At 42.6% G+C, this 18,539-nt stretch overlaps 1 protein-coding gene across 1 annotated transcript in view; it reads left to right on the forward strand.

Annotated features, from left to right (window-relative positions):
• The window catches only part of LOC112219326 (astrotactin-2-like), a 407,720-nt gene that overhangs the window by 275,483 nt on the left and 113,698 nt on the right, over positions 1-18,539 (forward strand). Inside the window, exon 14 of the mRNA XM_024380472.2 lies at positions 17,464-17,588. Coding sequence (XP_024236240.2) covers positions 17,464-17,588 — 125 coding nt within the window. The remainder of the gene's footprint in view (positions 1-17,463; positions 17,589-18,539) is intronic.

Below are 18,539 nucleotides of genomic sequence, written 5' to 3' on the forward strand. Positions count from 1 at the left end.
ATTGAGCTGTGGATGGGGCAGCATTGTTGTTAAGCTGTCCCATAAGGTAGACGTTGATGGCAGTACTGTTGTTTTCTGTTCCGGAATCACTTGTAAATAAACACCTTTGCACAGAAGAACTTTTGCGGTTCCGCCATCTTTTTATTTTTATAGAGGTTAGGTTATCCAGTTTAGCCATCTGGCCTACTCTACGTGACAAGGGAAATAAAACAAATTAGGGCCTGATCCGAATCAGTGATAGTTGGTACAACCCACCAGTCACTCAACCTCAGCTCAGACAAAAACATTTTCTCATTCAATTAAAATAAATGTCTCTTTGTAGTAATACATGAGCGAGATTTAGGTAGTTTAACATCTCTTATGCAGACCATTTAAGAGCACATAGGGAGGGCGATAAATTCCCACTAGTGTCAAATGGGCACCATTACCAAGTCCCGCATTTAGGACTAGACACTGAAATTGCTTAGGGACAGAGGTGGTAATGGATACAGACACATTTAAGTTGCTCTATGGTGACACCCCGTCCTCTGCCAACTCTATCAGATCTAAAATCATTATTACCAGTCAGAGACATATCAGAGTCCAGTATAGACTTCTTTAACCAAGATGCAGTTACAACCAGAATGTCTGCTTTGGTTTGAGAAGCCAGTTATATAACAAGCCACAGCCATATACCTAATAAACTGTACGGTGAGTGTATATATTGTCATCACTTCTCTATCTACTAAAACTATTACTTGTAACACTACTACTACTGCTACTACTACTGTTACTACTAATACCACTACTACTGTTACTACTACTACTAGCTCATAATGCCACTGTTAGCTTATTATAATAATGAAGTTATAAAGGTCATGTTGAACCGAAACCCAAGCACCCAGTAGTCCCAGCAGCGGTGTATGGAGGTGCCTGAGGGAAGCCTGGAAGACATTCTCATCCGTTCCCCCTCACAGCATCAGCAGGCCTCCTTTGTCACCAGGATGTTCTTAAGTGGAGATAGAACCAGAATTGACTTTGACAGATTCATTTTCATCCGGTGAGAATGGGTGTACCAGCGAGCCACTGGGGGATGACAGGGCAAGTTATCTCCTTTAAGATGGCCGCCGGTGAGGACTGGTATCGGTCATGCTTTGCTCTGTAGATGCCATTTGAATACAACAGACTGAACTGTTGGGTGTGACAGAGTACAACCAGTGTGTTTCATTTGGATGAAAACATGTTGTACTGCCTGAAGGGTGACGTTCATTTAGGGTGCAGTGTTGCTTCGCTGTCTATCTAGACAATGTCATAATTCAGAAAAAGAACACCATATACCCAATTTGTTGTGAATCAATTTAAGCTGTTATCAAATGGTATATTAACTTAAGTTTCAATGTCATATTTTGAGACTGTTTGAACTGCAGATGAAGAATTGTTGTTTTCGGTTGGCAAAAAGAGAAGTTAATATTTCACTTGACATTTGCTTTTAGTGTATTAAATGTCGTGGATTTAAGGATTGAAAGACAGACACCAAAGAAAATGATCCATTTATTTCCCAAAGACTGTTTGAATTACTGTATGTCATCTCTTCAAAGTTGCTTTAATCCTCATCAAGGCTGTTCGGTCTTTTGTTTCTCGAATAATACAGTCTCAACGTTGTTCTTTGTTTTTCTGTGCCTTGAAGGATCCACTCCAGTTATAGACATATTTATAATTTCTCTCTAGAATGATGGTAATGCACATTCTAGCTATGTCCTCCAAATTCCCCCTATAGTATATTTGATGTGTAGATTCCAACCCCACCACTATCCCACCCCTATACCATGTCCTCCTGTAGCTCCCACCCCTAAACTTCCTCCTGTAGCTTACCAATGGTCTTAGGGGAGCTCGCTTATACCTGTTTGTTTACACCTATCGACTTCCTTCAGACATGGAAACACAGCTAGGGGATGAGACTAGGGGCTAGGGGACTAAGGTTATGACCAAGGTTATGTAGGGTTCCTCCCAACAGATGCTGCTTTGGGGAAGTATGCTTTGTGAGGCAGAGAGTTCACTTTTCTCCTCCTCACTCTTACCAGGTACAGTATGGTGTAGTATTACTGTCAAACATCCACTCACATCCGTATGTAATCCATATGCAGTAAGATTACATTCCTTTTTTTTTCTTTTCAGATCACAATATGTGAATAGACGGTGCTTCCTTATTGAAGTCTGCATATTTGAATAAAGCAAAAGACCATCTGTGAAGATTGACACAACTTCAAATTGTCATCCAAGCTCTGTACCGCAATGGTAAAATCTCCTTGTGTGGTATCTGTAGCTTCACTTTTCTTCTGCTTTTAAGGTTTCCCTGCCTGTGTTTGAGTCCATCCTGTCCTAAACCGTCCTGATACTTACCAGTTATCCTATCCTGTCTCATCGACACACGTGACCGGGGTGGGTCTCGCAACGCAAGAGGGTGGCGGGGTGATGACTGCCATCCATCAGGCCTGGCGACAGCGTTCGGCCTTGTCACCGCCAACCCCTACTCCTTTTACCGCCGCCACTCTGGGGACACGTGAGATGAGAAAGAGACTGAGCTCATCTATAATAGCTGACACTCAATCACCCAGCATTCACACAGAGGGTGGGGAGACAAATACACACACACACACACCGATACACACGTATATATGAGCTCACACTAAGAGACACACACAGGAGGAGAGGACAGCAGAGGAGAGCTCACAGTAAATGTTTGGAGCTATGCTGCCACCTGAGTCAGTACAGAGACACCCTGAAAGAGAGAGAGATAGAAAAAGGATAGAGACCACTCTCCAAATTACATGCTGAGACTACCAGACAATGAGTGTCTACGTTTTAGAGGCTGGGAATGTAGTCCCGGGTACAAAAACCACGCCTCCCATGTTCCCAGCTAATTTCCTGCATTTATCTCCTTAGTGTACAGTCTCATCCTTTTGTCAACACCCTTTACCAACAGCCCTGAGACTAGTATGCTGACTATTCAGGTGGAGGGTTAAACTTGAGCATAGAGGGTATACAGCTCCACAGCTGCCCAAGGCTCCCTTCACTGTGTTGTCCCTCTTTCTGACTACTGCTCCACATACCTGCTGCAGTGGCTCAGGCTCCTAATAGGATAATTAGCCCTTATGTTGGGTTCTTTTCTGTGTTTGTATTTCTCTCCTTTCTTGTCTCTGTTGTCCCAATGCATATGTCCTGGTTGTCTCAGAGCACAGAAGAAACCCATTGATTCTGGTTTCTCGCTATGAGAGAGAACTATTGCAGAATGCAAACACTGGTAACAACAAAGTACAAAAGTTAAGATTCTTCCCTCAAGCCTTCACATTGCAACCTCACTATCACGCTGTCTGTCCATGCCAGCACATTTTAACAGTATCCTCCTACACTATTAAAGCATTCAGGACTTGGGCTTTCCTTTTCATCTGTTGGCTTCCTTCTCCTCCTAATCTTGGGAAAGCAGGGGGAATGTCCTGAATGGGACCTCAGACAGATGTTCTCAGTGCAGTTTATTTACTGAAAGCCCCATGATTTAGTCCTTTAGCGCAGCACACTGCAGTGCTGTGAGGATGCAGGTTTGGAGCTTTGGGAGATAGCAGCAGTAGTTGCAGCAGCTAAGACAGCCTCACTGGCCACAATAATAAATCACACTACAAGGTTGACCTAACAGACCTAATATCAGCTAATGTCAAACTAACTTAGCTGACTGAGAGAAAGGGAAAGTGGGAGAGAGTGAGGGAGTGAGATGGAAAAAAAACATTGTTTTTCTAAATGGAAAAGTGGCTAGGCTGTTACTCTGCACCCACTCCAGGACCCAATGGCAATATAAGATTATTGGGAATTATACCCTTAGTGTTCTCATAGGGTACAATTTACCATAGGCCAGGCCCTGTCATTTTTATGTTAATGAAAATTGGGTACTACTCAATTCCATGATAATTCTGTTATAAAATTAACCTCAGACTTCCAGTGGTGTGAGAATGTATGTGAGTTTATTTAATCATCAGAGTACAGTTTGTTGCAAGACAATTTAGCATGTTTTGTTCCAAACCAAGTGGCCGGGCTGCAGTTGGACTGAAACCCACACTTTGTGCTGTGGCTTAAAAGCCAATAGCAGGTACCAGTCAAACCAGTCATTCAGCAATGGGTCTACAGTAGATTGAACACCAATAATGAGACCACCATTTGACTAACTGTTATCATCGGTCCTATTTTGCCAGATTCTAAAAGCGTGTGTTCCCTAAATGATGGATTCATGTTTCCCAGTAAGGAGGTGTAGGTTGTAGAGAATGAAGTGAGATTTATGGGTTTATAGGCTGTTATCAGCTCTGAGGGCCTGAGTCCCATTTTTAACACACTGCAAAACCCAACCATGTCTTTTGAATGGATTGAACAGCCTGTTCATTTCCAACTTACATCCCTTTCAATTATGTCCCCTAAAATTGACAGGCCACTTTATTTTACCTCTTGTTTTCCCCTATTCTGGTGACAGATTTGTGTTCAATCCCTTACACCCGGATATTATGCCTGTCTCTCACCATGCCTGTTTAATGTTTTTGTTTATCAGGGCGCTCCTGCTCTACATTCATATCCACTCATATGGAAAGAGAGAATGACTTTATTTACAGTAATTAGCCCATTTGGTCAGAAGCACAGGGCTGTGCACTAGTCTGATAAAACACCAGAGCCTGCAGGAACCACTAAATCATTATGATTCTGGAGACAGAAGGAGAATGTGGTGTATAAAATTAACTGTCGTGCCTGTTAAGCGTTATGCTAGCCGTCCAAAACAGCCTTAACCCTTTCAGGGTACTAGCTGCTGAGGGTTGTGGGTAACTCTCAGGGCTTACGGCTAGCCCCAGAATGGTGCCTTAGTTTATTGATTCATCTACTGCAGGAGTCAAAGTTGTGAGAGGGTTTTCAATTGACTTGTTTCATGTAACCTAGAGTCATGACTGACCTCACTCTAAAGAGAATAAATTAAGTTTATCAAGTTAAATTAGTTAATCAACCTGCTTCAGATTCACACATCAATGAATGTTTGATGCTAGTAGACTAATTATAGTTTATTAGGTGCAATTTCCATACGCTCTGCCATTGGGTATAATGATATACATAATCCCACGTTAATTAGAACCTTCACACTGAGAGGTAGTATATTATGTGGCATAATCACATTGAATCACAACCTAAGATGTCACTTTGCTCAATCTGTAATGAAACAAGCACCCCAAACCCGCTCTTAGTGTCACGTCCTGACCTTAGTTCCTTTTTTATGTCTCTATTTTAGTTTGGTCAGGGTGTGAGTTGGGGTGGGCATTCTATGTTTTGTTCTATGTTTTGTATTTCGGTGTTTGGTCTGGTATGGTTCCCTGTCAATCGCTGTCTCTGATTGAGAACCATACTTAGGCAGCCTGTTTTCCCACTATGGGTTGTGGGTAGTTGTTTTCTGTTTTGTGTTGCTGCACCTTACAGGACTGTTTCATTTTCGTTTCACTCTCTTTGTTATTTTGTTTAGTGTTTCTGTTCCTAATAAATAACATGAACACTTACCACGCTGCGCATTGGTCCGATCCTTCATACTCCTCGTCAGAAGAGGAGGAAAATCGTTACACTTAGCTGTCTTGGCCAATTACTAGTTATTAAACGCATGGCAGTTAGCGTGTGACTTGGGAGTTGTGCAGGGACTTACAAAGACTGTATGTATTAAGATGCATAATATAAAAAAAAGAAATCTCTTGATCTTATACCCAGCACTCATTGGCTGCCTGATTCACCAGATGAGATTAGGCTATTTTTCTGGGCCATTCAACTCAAATGCTTCCATACAATACATCAATTAGAAGTACTTTATTGAAACGCCTACAGACCCCTACCACGTATATCCTGAGTGTATCACAACCAGCCATGATTGGGAGTTCCATAGGGCGGCGCACAACTGGCCCAGCGTCGTCCGGGTTAGGGTTTGGCTGGGGTAGGCGGTCATTGTAAATAAGAATTTGTTCTTAACTGACTTGCCTTAACTGACTTGCAAATGTAGTTTTCTGAAAAGCTACACAGCATATCCTTCTCTATTCCTCTTGTCTCCATTGAACCTACAATAAGGACAAGCAGCACTCTAAGATCTGAATTAGTAGTGACCTCTATTGAACAAAAGAAGTACTTCTTCTTTCACTTAGATTGTTTTCCACTGCAATGCTGCTCTCCTTGTTAAATCGCCTGTCTATTTAGAAGCTGTAATTAACTACAGCATATAGGCTACAACGAGAGCATGCTGGTGTTAGCTAGGTTACTACTCATTTCATTTCCCTTTCTCTCCCCTCTTCCTCTATTTCTCAGAGAGAATGAATGCTCCGAGGCGCACCTCATTGCTTTCAATGTATTGAAGAGGCAGTGTTTCGGGCCGGAGGACACTAACTATCGGTCATGGTTCTCTGACCCCCCTCATGGCTGATTTTACACGTGTGTGTGTGTGTGTGTGTGTGTGTGTGTGTGTGTGTGTGTGTGTGTGTGAGAGAGAGAGACCTCCACAGTCCGCACCTCAGTCAGAGAGTGAATGGGTGGAATAGGAGAGTATACTGTAGACCCACGTGAACTGAAGCTAATGTTGGCTGTAGAGTGCATCCGTTTGCCAGGGGGTGTGACGGAGAAAGAGAGGAGAGGGTAGAACTTGGACGTATCCATAATGACGGCTGAAGAGCTTATTAGCGTTTCTCACCCACAATATCATGTTTTGTCATTCGACGTTGGTTGCTTTTCTTTAAATGAGCTGATTTGTTGTATCCGTTTTATCTGTGAAGACAGTCTCAGTGGTTCTTTAGTTTGATGGTTGCTCATCAAGATTCATTGTCATTTTCAGTGTCATTTTGATCGCCTGTTCCTCAAAGACTACTGTTGTCATTCCCATCATAGAAAAAGTAACCTCATCATAGGCTTCTCTCCACCAACAACTCACACTTGATCAATGGCACCAACTCGTGAGTTTAATCAATGATAGACTCAGCATTGACAGGTTTCACTGATACACTTAGATTAAATCATTCTACACAACCGTGGGAGTTAAATGGATTTTAATGAGAGTCTTACGCAAGGTAAACAGCCCAGACTTCGGTATTCCTGCCACATTCACCTAATAACGCTTTAATTCTTCATTTGTTTTCCTCTTTTATGAAGGTTATAAAGTGTAGAGTGGGCTGAGGCTCAGCATGGAATCACTCTGGGGTGGCATTGCAGCTTCATCATTGTTATGGCATGGCTGCTGGCCCTGTCTCATTACCCAATCACTCAAAACAACAAGATATTAAAGCTATTAAGCATATTACACAGCATTTAGATCCATCTCTCCATCACAAGACTCATAAATCTCATATGGTAAAGATTGTGGCTGTGGATTGGTGGATTGTTCTCAAGGGCAAATTTGGGAAAGTGGGAAAGTTCTGGAAGCAGTAGGATGGAAAAAAAGGGTGGACTTTGGAGCTAGTTCTTTCTGAATGCTCATCGCTCTCATTATTAGCGGAGCAGCCATGGGACCCATTATATGATCATTTCTGAGCGTGTGAGAGAAGACTGTCAGTACTATCATACAGTAATAGCATAATATATCTTTGAGCAGAAACTTCAAATTTCAAAAACCGATAACTTGTAGGCCTACCTTATATCATTATCATCAAATGTAAATGGATTGCCAGAGCATCATTTTTCCACATTTTGTTAATTTACAGTCTTATTCTAAAATTGATTAAATAAAAAATAAAATCCTCATCAATCTACACATAATACTCCATAATGACAAAGCGAAACATTAAAAAATATATATAAAGAAATACCTTATTTCATAAGTTTTCAGACCTTAAGCTATAAATTGAGTTCAGGTGCATCCTGTTTCCATTGATCATCTTTGTGTTTCTAATGTTTCTAAAACTTGATTGGAGTCCACCTGTGTTAAATTCAATTGAATGGACATGATTTGGAAAGGCACACACCTGCTTATATAAGGTCCCACAGTTGACAGTGCATGTCAGAGCAAAAACCAAACCATGAAGGAATTGTCCATAGAGCTCAGAGAAAGGATTGACCAATTTGGGGAGAAGGGCCTTGGTCAGAAAGGTTACCAAGAACCCCGATGGTCACTCTGACAGAGATCCAGAGTTATTCTGTGGAGATGGGAAAACTTTGAGAAGGACAACCATCTCTGCAGCACTCAACCAATCAGGCCTTTATGGTAGAGTGTCAAGACGGAAGCCACTCCTCAGTAAAAGGCACATGACAGCTTGCTTGGAGTTTTCCAAAAGGCACCTAAAGGAAACAAAATTCTCTGGTCTGATGAAACCAAGATTGAAATCTTTGGCCTGAATGCCAAGTGTCATATGGGAATGTTTTTCAGCGGCAGGGACTGGGAGACTAGTCAGGATCGAGGGAAAGATGAACGGTGCAAAGTACAGAGAGATCCTTGATGAAAACCTGCTCCAAATCACTCAGGACCTCAGACTGGGGCGAAGGTTCACCTTCCAACAGGACAACAACCTTAAGCACACAGCCAAGACAATGCAGGAGTGGCTTTGGGACAAGTCTCTGAATGTTCTTGAGTGGCCCAGCCAGAGCCAGGACATGAACCCGATCGAACATCTCTGGAGAGACCTGAAAATAGCTGTGCAGCGACGCTCCCTATCTAACCTGACAGAGCTTGAGAGGATCTGCAGAAAACTCTCCAAATACAGGTGTACCAAGCTTGCAGTGTCATACCCAAGAAGACTCGAGGCTGTAATCGCTGCAAAAGGTGCTTCAACAAAGTACTGAGTAAAGGGTCTGAATACTTATGTAAATGTGATATTTATTTTTGCCAATTTTATGTTATAAATTGGAAAGAAATTCTCAGTCTGTTTTTGTTTTGTCATTATGGGGTATTGTGTGTAGAATGATGAGGGGAAAAAACGATTTAATACATTTTTAATAAGGCTGCAACGTAACAAAATGTGGGAAAAGTCAAATACTTTCTGAATGCACTGTATGTTTATCAGATCTGACTTATTATTAAAAAAAGAAATAGATACGGCAAGTCAATAGATGATTTTGTGTTTTTCTTTATTTTCCATAATGTCTGCTAGCTATTTCATAGTGCTGATTTTTTTTTTAACACCAAAATGTCTGGCCAACAATCTGGCAACCCAGCGCTTATGTTATCTTCCTCACAAAAGCTTGTCTGGCTGGCTTGTGTTATCTGGATGCCCATTTGGGTGCCCTGCCTGGATTGTGGGTGCCCTGCCACATCTTCCCCCCTGTGCTCGTTCAGTCTGTGGCAGCTCTTAACAAGCCCTCTCTGCACTGCCTTTTGTGCTGCTCTTCCTCTATGAGGGATAATAATTACCCCATTCAGGCCCACATCAAAACACCATTGCAATCCAGGCTTTTTAAAGGCTCTGCACTGCAAAATATGTCACATTTCTGTGTGTGGGACTATGGTTTCAGTAGGCTGTGTGTTTGGAATGGGTTTATCTTGTCTGATTAACACATACTCTACAAACTGCAGCTGCTAGCAACTAGTCTCGGCCATAAGCAACTGACTTTTGGCAAATCAATGCTGGGTTTTACAGAGAATCTGTATTTCAGTGGAATGTTTTTTATTTGTCCATTTTTCCCCACCTTAATATACTGCATTTTTGTTAGTGTCTGACATTTTTTCTTATAGTTTTTTCTTACACCTTACAACAGGGACTAGACCAATTATGGTCTTTCCAATAGGACCATACCTTTAAAGGTTGAAACACCTTGAGAGAAGGCATCTGTTTTCAAGACACAGAGGTGGAGTTTGTGTCTTCTGTCTGCAAGGCAAAAACATGGTTGGTACAGGAAATATCTGTTGGAAAAATCTGCTTGTCTGCGGTAGTACGGGCTGCCAAGTGGTTCTGCCCACCGCCATTTGCTACTGTCTCACGGAGCCTTAGATTTGCAACACCAATCAGAGAAAGTGTCATAAAGAAGTGTGTTACATCATATCTGGCCATTTACTCTGTGTGTGTGTGTGTGTGTGTGTGTGTGTGTGTGTGTGTGTGTGTGTGTGTGTGTGTGTGAGACCCCCAAAACAGTATATAATCACGGTTGAAGTTAGACTCAACCTGTGATTATATATTCGCAATCTGATCCGAACAGTGACAGTCCCCTCTCTCTTCACAGTGAAAACACACAGACCAAATAGGCTTTCTGCTGAGTTACTTTGAGGGGTTTCTATCAAAGCATCCCCCCTACTGAGAGAACCAGGGAACACCCACATTGTGATTAAGTGCTTTATTTAAACAAGAATGACTTAAGAACAGCACAATGTGTGTCTGGTCTCTGGTGCTTGCTTAAAGTATGTAACATAGCTCCCCTGTCAGTTCCTTGAACTTCAATCGGCATTGAAACAGTCCGTATCATGTTATTTATGGTCCTTATTGATCTCATGGTCCGATTCGCTAAGTTGGAAAATGAACACTGCATTATAGCTATCCGATTTGATCTGCAGCAGGTCTGGGTTCAGGTAGAAATAGAAATAGAAATGTTTTTAGAAATATTAGAAATATTTTTTGTGTTAGAAATAGTTAATATACTTTGAGTGTTTGCTTGAGCCTGGTTGAAGTGCCAGATGGGTGGGGTTAGCATTTTTGGGAGTATTCCATCGGTTCCACTGTGCCAGGCATGTTCAGCCAAACACAGCTAAAGTATTTCAAATATTAAAAAATACCATTTTAACCTGAGTTGGATCTGCAATTGGCTGCTATGAAGTACAAGTTATTCAGAAAGTATTCAGATCCCTTGACATTTTCCACATTTTATTACATTATGGCCTTATTCTGAAATGGATTAAACTATGAAATAACACACATGGAATCATGTAGTAACCAAAAAAGTGTTCAACAAATCAAAATATATTTCAAATTTAAGATTCTTCAAATAGCCACCATTTGCCTTTGACAGCTTTACGACACTCTTCCATATGTGTTATTTCATATTCTACAATGTCGAAAATAGTACTAATAAAGAAACACCCTTGAATGAGTAGGTGTTTTCAAACTTTTGACTGGTAGTGTATGTTTTATTTAATCAATATAAGAATGAGGCTGTAACGTAACATAATGTAGAAAACGGGAAGGTGTCAGAATACTTTCCGAATGCAAGCTAAGTATGCATGTTGTCGACTTCACTGAGGCCATAAAAGCTTAACTTCACCCCGGACCACCTCAAGTTCCATTGACTTCTCATGCAGTCAGGTTCTTCATGAGGCTCAAGAGAGGGAAGTCTGGAGGATTTAACCAAACAGCACATGACTCATAGGAGATATGTGTGGTCGGAAAATATCATTTAACTTGTACATAATCTAGTTAAACATTGCATTTCTACAGTAATACATATTTAAATATTCAAGCATTGCGCCCCGTATTGAGTCTCGTATTATTCATAAGCCTGCCTATTTAAATGAGGGTGTCAGTGTTAGGAGTAGCTCCGAACATATCTACACGAATAACACAAATACAAGCAGCCAGCTACAGAGGAGCAATTCCCGGAGGCTGAAGTGAACAGGAGAGAGAGAGTTTCCAGAGTCAGTGTGTGGGTAATATAAATTTTTTATTATGGTAATGCACCGCCAAATTATGTATGACAGCGGTGGTGGTGTACTGTAGCCTAAGGAGCAAAGCAACAAATTGTGGTGTTGAGTTTCGGCTGCTAGGTACGTGGGTGTGTGACAGGACTCAGGGCTCTCTCAGAAAGGGGATGGATAAATTAGTACACACGGTTTGGGAGTGTTTATCCCTCAGTTTACGCTGTTGAAGTTCACTGCACGGTTGAGGCTGACTGAAAGATATGCAATTCATTCTCCATTTAAAAAGCACATCAAAATAGGCATTTTCATTTGTTTTCAGAACTCATAGCAATATAGTATTGTGTGTCACTATGCTAGGAGTCAGACTGCCAGGCAATATTGTATTGTGATTCATTTAATATGCATGGCTCCTCCACTGTGGTTCTTAGATTTCCCCGTACAGAAAAGCCCTTGGAAGACATCTGGTTAAAAGGACTAGATGAGAGAATATAATAACCTGTGATATCTCTGATGATTTCTATTGGGGCCTGAGTGCTGCTCTGATCCCCTTACCAGAACACATGTGGTTTAATAAAGATTCACAACCGGCCTCACTTGTTCACACAACCATTTGTTCAACAGCTACAGCTGCCAGCAGCCATAGTGATCATTGCCCTCGTTCTGCTTTGAATAGTTGCCAGTGTGTGGTGAAGAGACGGAGCTCCTTCAGCACCTAACATTGTCAGCCTGTAAGCATTTTATTCACTGTAAAGAAAGTGATTATGGAAAAATAAGGAATTGAAGGGCCTCCCCAGGCTGTGTTGTGGCGGCACACAACTGGCCCAGCGTTGTCCGGATTAGGGGAGTGTTTGGCATGCTGAATTCGGTCGCAAGTTGTACAGTGTTTCCTCCAACACATTGGTGCAGCTGGCTTCCGGGTTAAGTGAGCAGTGTGTCAAGAAGCAATGCGGCTTGGCAGGGTCGAGGACATATGGCTCTCGACCTTCGGCTCTCCCGAGTCCGTATGGGAGTTGCATTGATGGGACAAGACTGTAACTACCAATAGGGGAGAAAAAGGGGCAAAAAGTACAAAATAAAATAATAAGGAATTTAAGAGTCAATTAAAGGATTAGGAATTTGACTTCAGAAGGGTTGGCACAGCTGGGGATACAGGGGAATAAATTATTATATATTATGTAATAACTTTATACTCATTAATGATTATAGAGTATGAAGGACAGTGTTCTCAATGTTATCTCAGGTTGCCCAATCGCATGTCATCAGGCAAATTGCTGAAACCTTTTAGGCAGGGCCAAACCTAACATAGCAGGCATAGTAAGAAGCCAGAGCGCAGCCCACACCTTAGATTGAAAATACTGTATCCCTGCCAATGCCGCTAGGGCATTATTATATACACAATACAGAGAAAGAGTAGCCTCTAGTGGCCGAGATTCACATTGCACCAGGTTGAATCCCCCCTCCTTCTCCTCATTAATTCTGTATTAAAGGAGTGTATAAAGAGGTGGTTTTGGACTCTATAATTATACACCCATGTGAGCACATCATCCTTCACCTTGGCCAATATCATTTATTAAGGGTCGATATTAGGATGCCGAAGCAACTCAATTTGGCAATGGATCATTTCACCAATGCTTGGAGGACATCTTAAGAGTGGAATTACTGTAGTGTAATGGAGCTGTAAGATATAACTTACACATACACACACACATTATATGCACTTAAAAATGCTGCACATGATATCAAGGACATTTTTGGTGGTCTTAAACCAGTAGAAGACTTAACTGGTTTAAGGTTCCATGATAGAACTTAAAAGCCACACATGTACATACACTGAGTGTACAAAACTTGAGTTCCACTCCCCTTTGCCCTCAGAACAGACTAAATTTGTCGAGGCATGGACTCTACAAGGTGTCTAGCGTTCCACAGAGATGCTGGCCCATGTTGAATACAATGCTTCCCACAGTTGTGTCAAGTTAGCTGGATGTCCTTTGGGTGTTGGACCATTCTTGATACACACGGGAAACTGTTGAACGTGAAAAACCCAGCAGCGTTGCATTTCATGACACACTCAAATCATTGCGCCTGGCACCTACTACCTACCCCGTTCTAAGGCACTTAAATCTTGTGTCTTGCCCATTCACCCTCTGAATGGCACACACACACAATCCATGTCTCAATTGTCTCAAGGCTTAAAAATCCTTGTTTAACCTGTCTCCTCCCCTTCATCTACGCTGATTTAAGTGACAACAATAAGGGATCCTAGCTTTCACCTGGATTCACTTGGTTAGTCTATCCCATGTATATTTTGTGTGTGGCAGCAAGGAAAGGCCAAGGAGAAATGCAGAGAAAGTGTGTGCCTTTCAGCCTGTGTTTAATTGGTATACATACATTGTTTTCTTATTAAATCCCCCTCTCTGGATATAAAATCAATATGGACACACACACACACACACACACACACACACACACACACACACACACACACACACACACACACACACACACACACACACACACACACACACACAGTAGCTCTAGTGTGACTGGAGCTGGTATGGTTGCTCAGAGCCCAGAGGTGCCTGACTGCCTTTATTGCCAACAGGATGTGGAAGGAGAGGTAGAGAGAGGAGAAAGAAGAGACGAAGAAGAGAAAATGAACATCTCAGAGCCCAGACAGAGAGTGAGAGCCACCAGGGAGCAGGCTGAGACAGCAGAAAACAATTGCTGCACGCTATTCTCATCCGCTCCAAGAGCTTCTCTTCTGCGTTTAGCGAAGGGAACATGCAGGCTTTGGTGGGTGGTGGGAAATGGAATGTCTAGAACAAAACAGATTCAGATACTCTATGCTATTGAAGTCTGAGGAATTGCGTGTGTGTGTGTGCGTGCGTGAGCGTGCGGGAGAAAAAGGAAGCAATTCAGAGAGTAAAAAGAGTTACAGAAAAACAAGAGAGAGAGAGAAATATAAAAAGTTGTTGAAATTTCCACATCGAAGCGTGGGCCTGCATATTTATAAACAATGCACCTAGAGATGTCGGATCTTAATTTGAGCCAGTTTGCTACAGCAGGAAAATAATCCTGCAGCAACAGGAAATGTGGATTAGAATTCATGTACATTTTTGTAAGGGGTTGATACATTTTTCGTAAGGGAAATCAAGTCTGAAATTTCAAAGTGGAAAATACAAACTTCATAAGCTTTTTTACACCACACTACAAGTTTTACATTTCCTGCATTGCCGTAAATTTCTTCTGCAACAGTGTGATCAATTTAAGATCCTACATCTTGTCTCATTGCTACAACAACTTGTGCTCAACTCAACATGGAAGCCCTTATCTAAATGGAGAGAGTTTATCCCATTTGGAGGCATGTACTGTAAGCAGCACAAGGATAAGTCTGGGAAGGACAGCTTAGTCTCAGCTCCCCTAATGACACCACAGGGGTACTGAATGAAACATACAGGACGTAAACACACCATGCTCACCACAGTGGAACACATAGACTACACTGTAAGCCTTGCAGGTGGCCAGCTGTGTGTGGGGGTAGAAGAGGAGATGGGTGGGGTGGGGTTTGTGTGTGTGTGGTGGGGTGTACATCCAATAATACCTCATCATACCTCATTCAATCCCATTGTCTGCTTTTTATACTGGGATTAAAGCTTTTCTCAGCTGGCTAATATTGCAATAAGTAATTGAAGCTCCTGCATTTCAGCTTGGAAACAGCTTTTCACCAACAATATTACTAAAACAACCTACTGTGCAGGGAGGAAAAGGAAGAGCCAGAGAAAAACTGGAAGTGTGTTTGGAAAGCTGGGTTAATTCTCCTCCTTATTCCACCATTATGTTTTCTCCATGTTGGCGTCTCCTCCATCATGTTTAAAGATTTGACAAGAGCGAGCGAGACCCTAATCTCACTAAAGTGGTCACCGCTCCACTTTATCCACTTTCCTTGAGAGATAATGACACATCTTGAATCTACGAGTGCCACTGTGAATCTCATTCCCATTCTTACCCCAATGTGCCACTTCTCTAATGTATTCAGTACAAAACAGTAACACTTTTCTCCAATAACGAGCAGCAAAAATACCTCTCGCTTCCCTGCTGCTCTCCCGGCCAGAACACAAGTCCACTGGAAAGTAAATAAAGGAATTAATAAGGCGCCTTGGTGGGCGACAAGGACACAGTCTTGTTTGGGTGTGAAAAATCCATAAAGCTTCATATTGTAGGGGCCGTGCCTCTCCGGGTTCTCACCCCGTGCCGCGCTCCCAGCTCTCTGATTTAATTTGGTAATCGATATGGTTTCGGTGAGCAGCCAGTAATCTTTTTACAGCACCTCCTGTCCTCTGCTTTCCACTCCTCTCTGCCCTTGAGTTTCCTCTGCAGTCCTGGGGTAAAAGGAGGCGGTGATTGCCTCTAACGGGCTCTGCGGTTGGGGGGAAAGCTCTCTTGAAAGTCAATGAGAAGGGGGGATGGAGAGGGGGGTAGACACAGTAGACAGTACTCCAGACAGAATAAATGAAAGTGAGAGTGAAACAGAGCGAGAGAGAGGGAAGAAATTAAAAAGTGAAGTAAAAGACAATCTCTGTGTTTCTCTGTGTGTCTGTTTCTATGTCTGCTCTCCTCCATGGCACCATAATATTCAGCACAATAGCACAACATGGCCATGAGTATTGCATGAACTGCATCACAACACTCACTTGTGTTTTTCAGTCTGAAACTGGAAGGTCAGATTTAAAGAAGGGTCATTGCATTGGAGTAGTACAAATACAGATTTCTAGGTTTGTAGAATGTGGTATTGGACTTGCCTCTTCCTCCCTTTCCATCTAATTTCTCGACCTCTCCCTCCATCCCTCTCCCTAACTCCTTCCTTCCCTCTCTCGTATTCCTTTTCCAGCTGAGAGAGAAACAGAAGTGAAGAGGCTTCTCTCCCTGCAGCTACCTGTCCTGTTCCCAGTCTGTCGCTCTCTCTCTCCTTCCTTCCTTTAGAGGGCAGCCAACCGGCACACTCTCTCACACTTCAAAGTCAGTCAATTCCCCCATACTACTGCAGCCAGGCACTGTCTCTTTTGGAGACTGCCCCCACTTATACCTCTACAGTATCACACTGCAATGGAACATCCTTGTATGCTGTTGAGAGACCTGATCCAACCAGCGAGTTGTAGTACCATGAGTTTTTCTGGAACTGACCAGGAAAACCCCACATTCCCAAACCATTGCATTTTTCACTCTTGAATTGTATCTAGTAGCTTCAAGTGTGAACATTCATTTTCTTTAAAGCCTCTGTAATCCTTCCTTCCCAGACATTGTGATGAGAGACAGGGCCGGCTCTAGGCATAAGCGGTTGCTTAGGGCCCCCGGCTGATATGGGGCCCCCGACCTACAGTCACTCAATTAGAATTGCATGAAATGTGTTATAAAATTGCTAAAATATTATCTCCGCTCCATGGAAAAATTTGTAGAATTGCAGCAAACTTGCTTTAAAATGGAAACATTTTCTCTGCATCCTGACGAAAGCAGGGCCATGAAATTTTTTTGCCTGCGGGATGGGGGTCCTCCCAACAAAATGACGTGTAAAAGCCCCCAAAAGGCTAGAACCGGCCCTGATGAGAGAATATGAAGGTGTTGTTTGATCTGAGAATCTCTCTCCAGCTCTCCATGCAGTGTTAGTTGTCTTGCACTGTGTCTATGACTATCAGGTTGCACCACCTGTCCCTCTCTGTTGGAGCGTCTGAAACACAGTGGAGAGAAGGGATGATGAATGATGAGATAAGCCACGCTATTGCACTAGGCACTCTGATGGAGGAGATGAAAATCCAACAGTGTCTCACAAGGCTGACTGGTTTTTGTGTTTTTCTTTCTTTTTTTGGTTTTCTGTCTCCCTTGCTCTCTTTCAGGGACAACAACTTCATCAAAGACTTCCCCCAGCTAGCAGATGGACTGATGGTTATCCCGTTACCTGTGGAGGAGCAGTGTAGAGGAGTGCTGTCTGAGCCACTGTCCAATGTACAGCTCCTCACAGGTGTGTGTTTGTGTGTGTGTGTGTGTGTACATGTGTTAGCCTGCCTCATCCATCTTTGTACACTCATACCAGTGTGTACAGAAAATATCCTGTACGTAACCTATATTTCATCATCAAATATCCTTATTTTTTCTCAAATGTTCCTTCCAAAAAATGTAGGAGTATCTACTTCGTCCAGGATTTACAGTAATTTTCCAATTACGGCTGAATTTCCTGTAAGCTCAATACTGAGAAATCATGCAGCATTCTCTGCTCAGTAAATCCATAGGAGTGACATCAGAGTGCAGGGTCAGCTAGAATGACACTGTTCCCAGTGCACTGTATTGTGCTATTGTTCCTGACATCCCAAAGTCTCTTCAGTAGGCACACACTCACTTGCATACCTCTCCAGGCCCTCTAAAGGCTGACACCTGCACCTTCTTCACCCCGTGTTCCCTTCCCACATCCCCTGTGGGGGCCGAGACTACTCTGTCAGTTGGCTTGAAACCGCACCTCAGGACTACTCCCTAATCCGTCCATTAGCTGAATTGGCTGCAGCACTTCGCTCCCCGTTGGCCTGTGACTAGTTCCCATGAGTGTCTGCTACTCCTCTCCAAACACACACTGGGAATAAATAAGTGCTTTAGGTTTAAGGGAGGATTTAGTTGTTGTTCTCTTCGCTCCTGTGTTCTAATGGCCCTGTGTTGTGCCAGACTCATATGAAAGTTTGATAATGCAATTACGGAGGCGAGATTGCTCTCGCCTTAATGCTGGAAATTCAATTGGGGCTACTGCGGCCGTCTGCCATTGATTACACACGGGGTGGGAACTTTCGTACTAAGACAAATGGTGTTGTTGAAAACAACAGAATGTACACTGTACACGGACAGTTTGTGTGAGGGAGACAAAGCTAGCTAATGCACTTGAGGCAGTTACAAATGTGCTTCTATAACTCAAACTCCGACACAAATG

Source organism: Oncorhynchus tshawytscha, linkage group LG20 (genome assembly GCF_018296145.1).
Source record: "Oncorhynchus tshawytscha isolate Ot180627B linkage group LG20, Otsh_v2.0, whole genome shotgun sequence".
Taxonomy (NCBI): domain Eukaryota; kingdom Metazoa; phylum Chordata; class Actinopteri; order Salmoniformes; family Salmonidae; genus Oncorhynchus; species Oncorhynchus tshawytscha.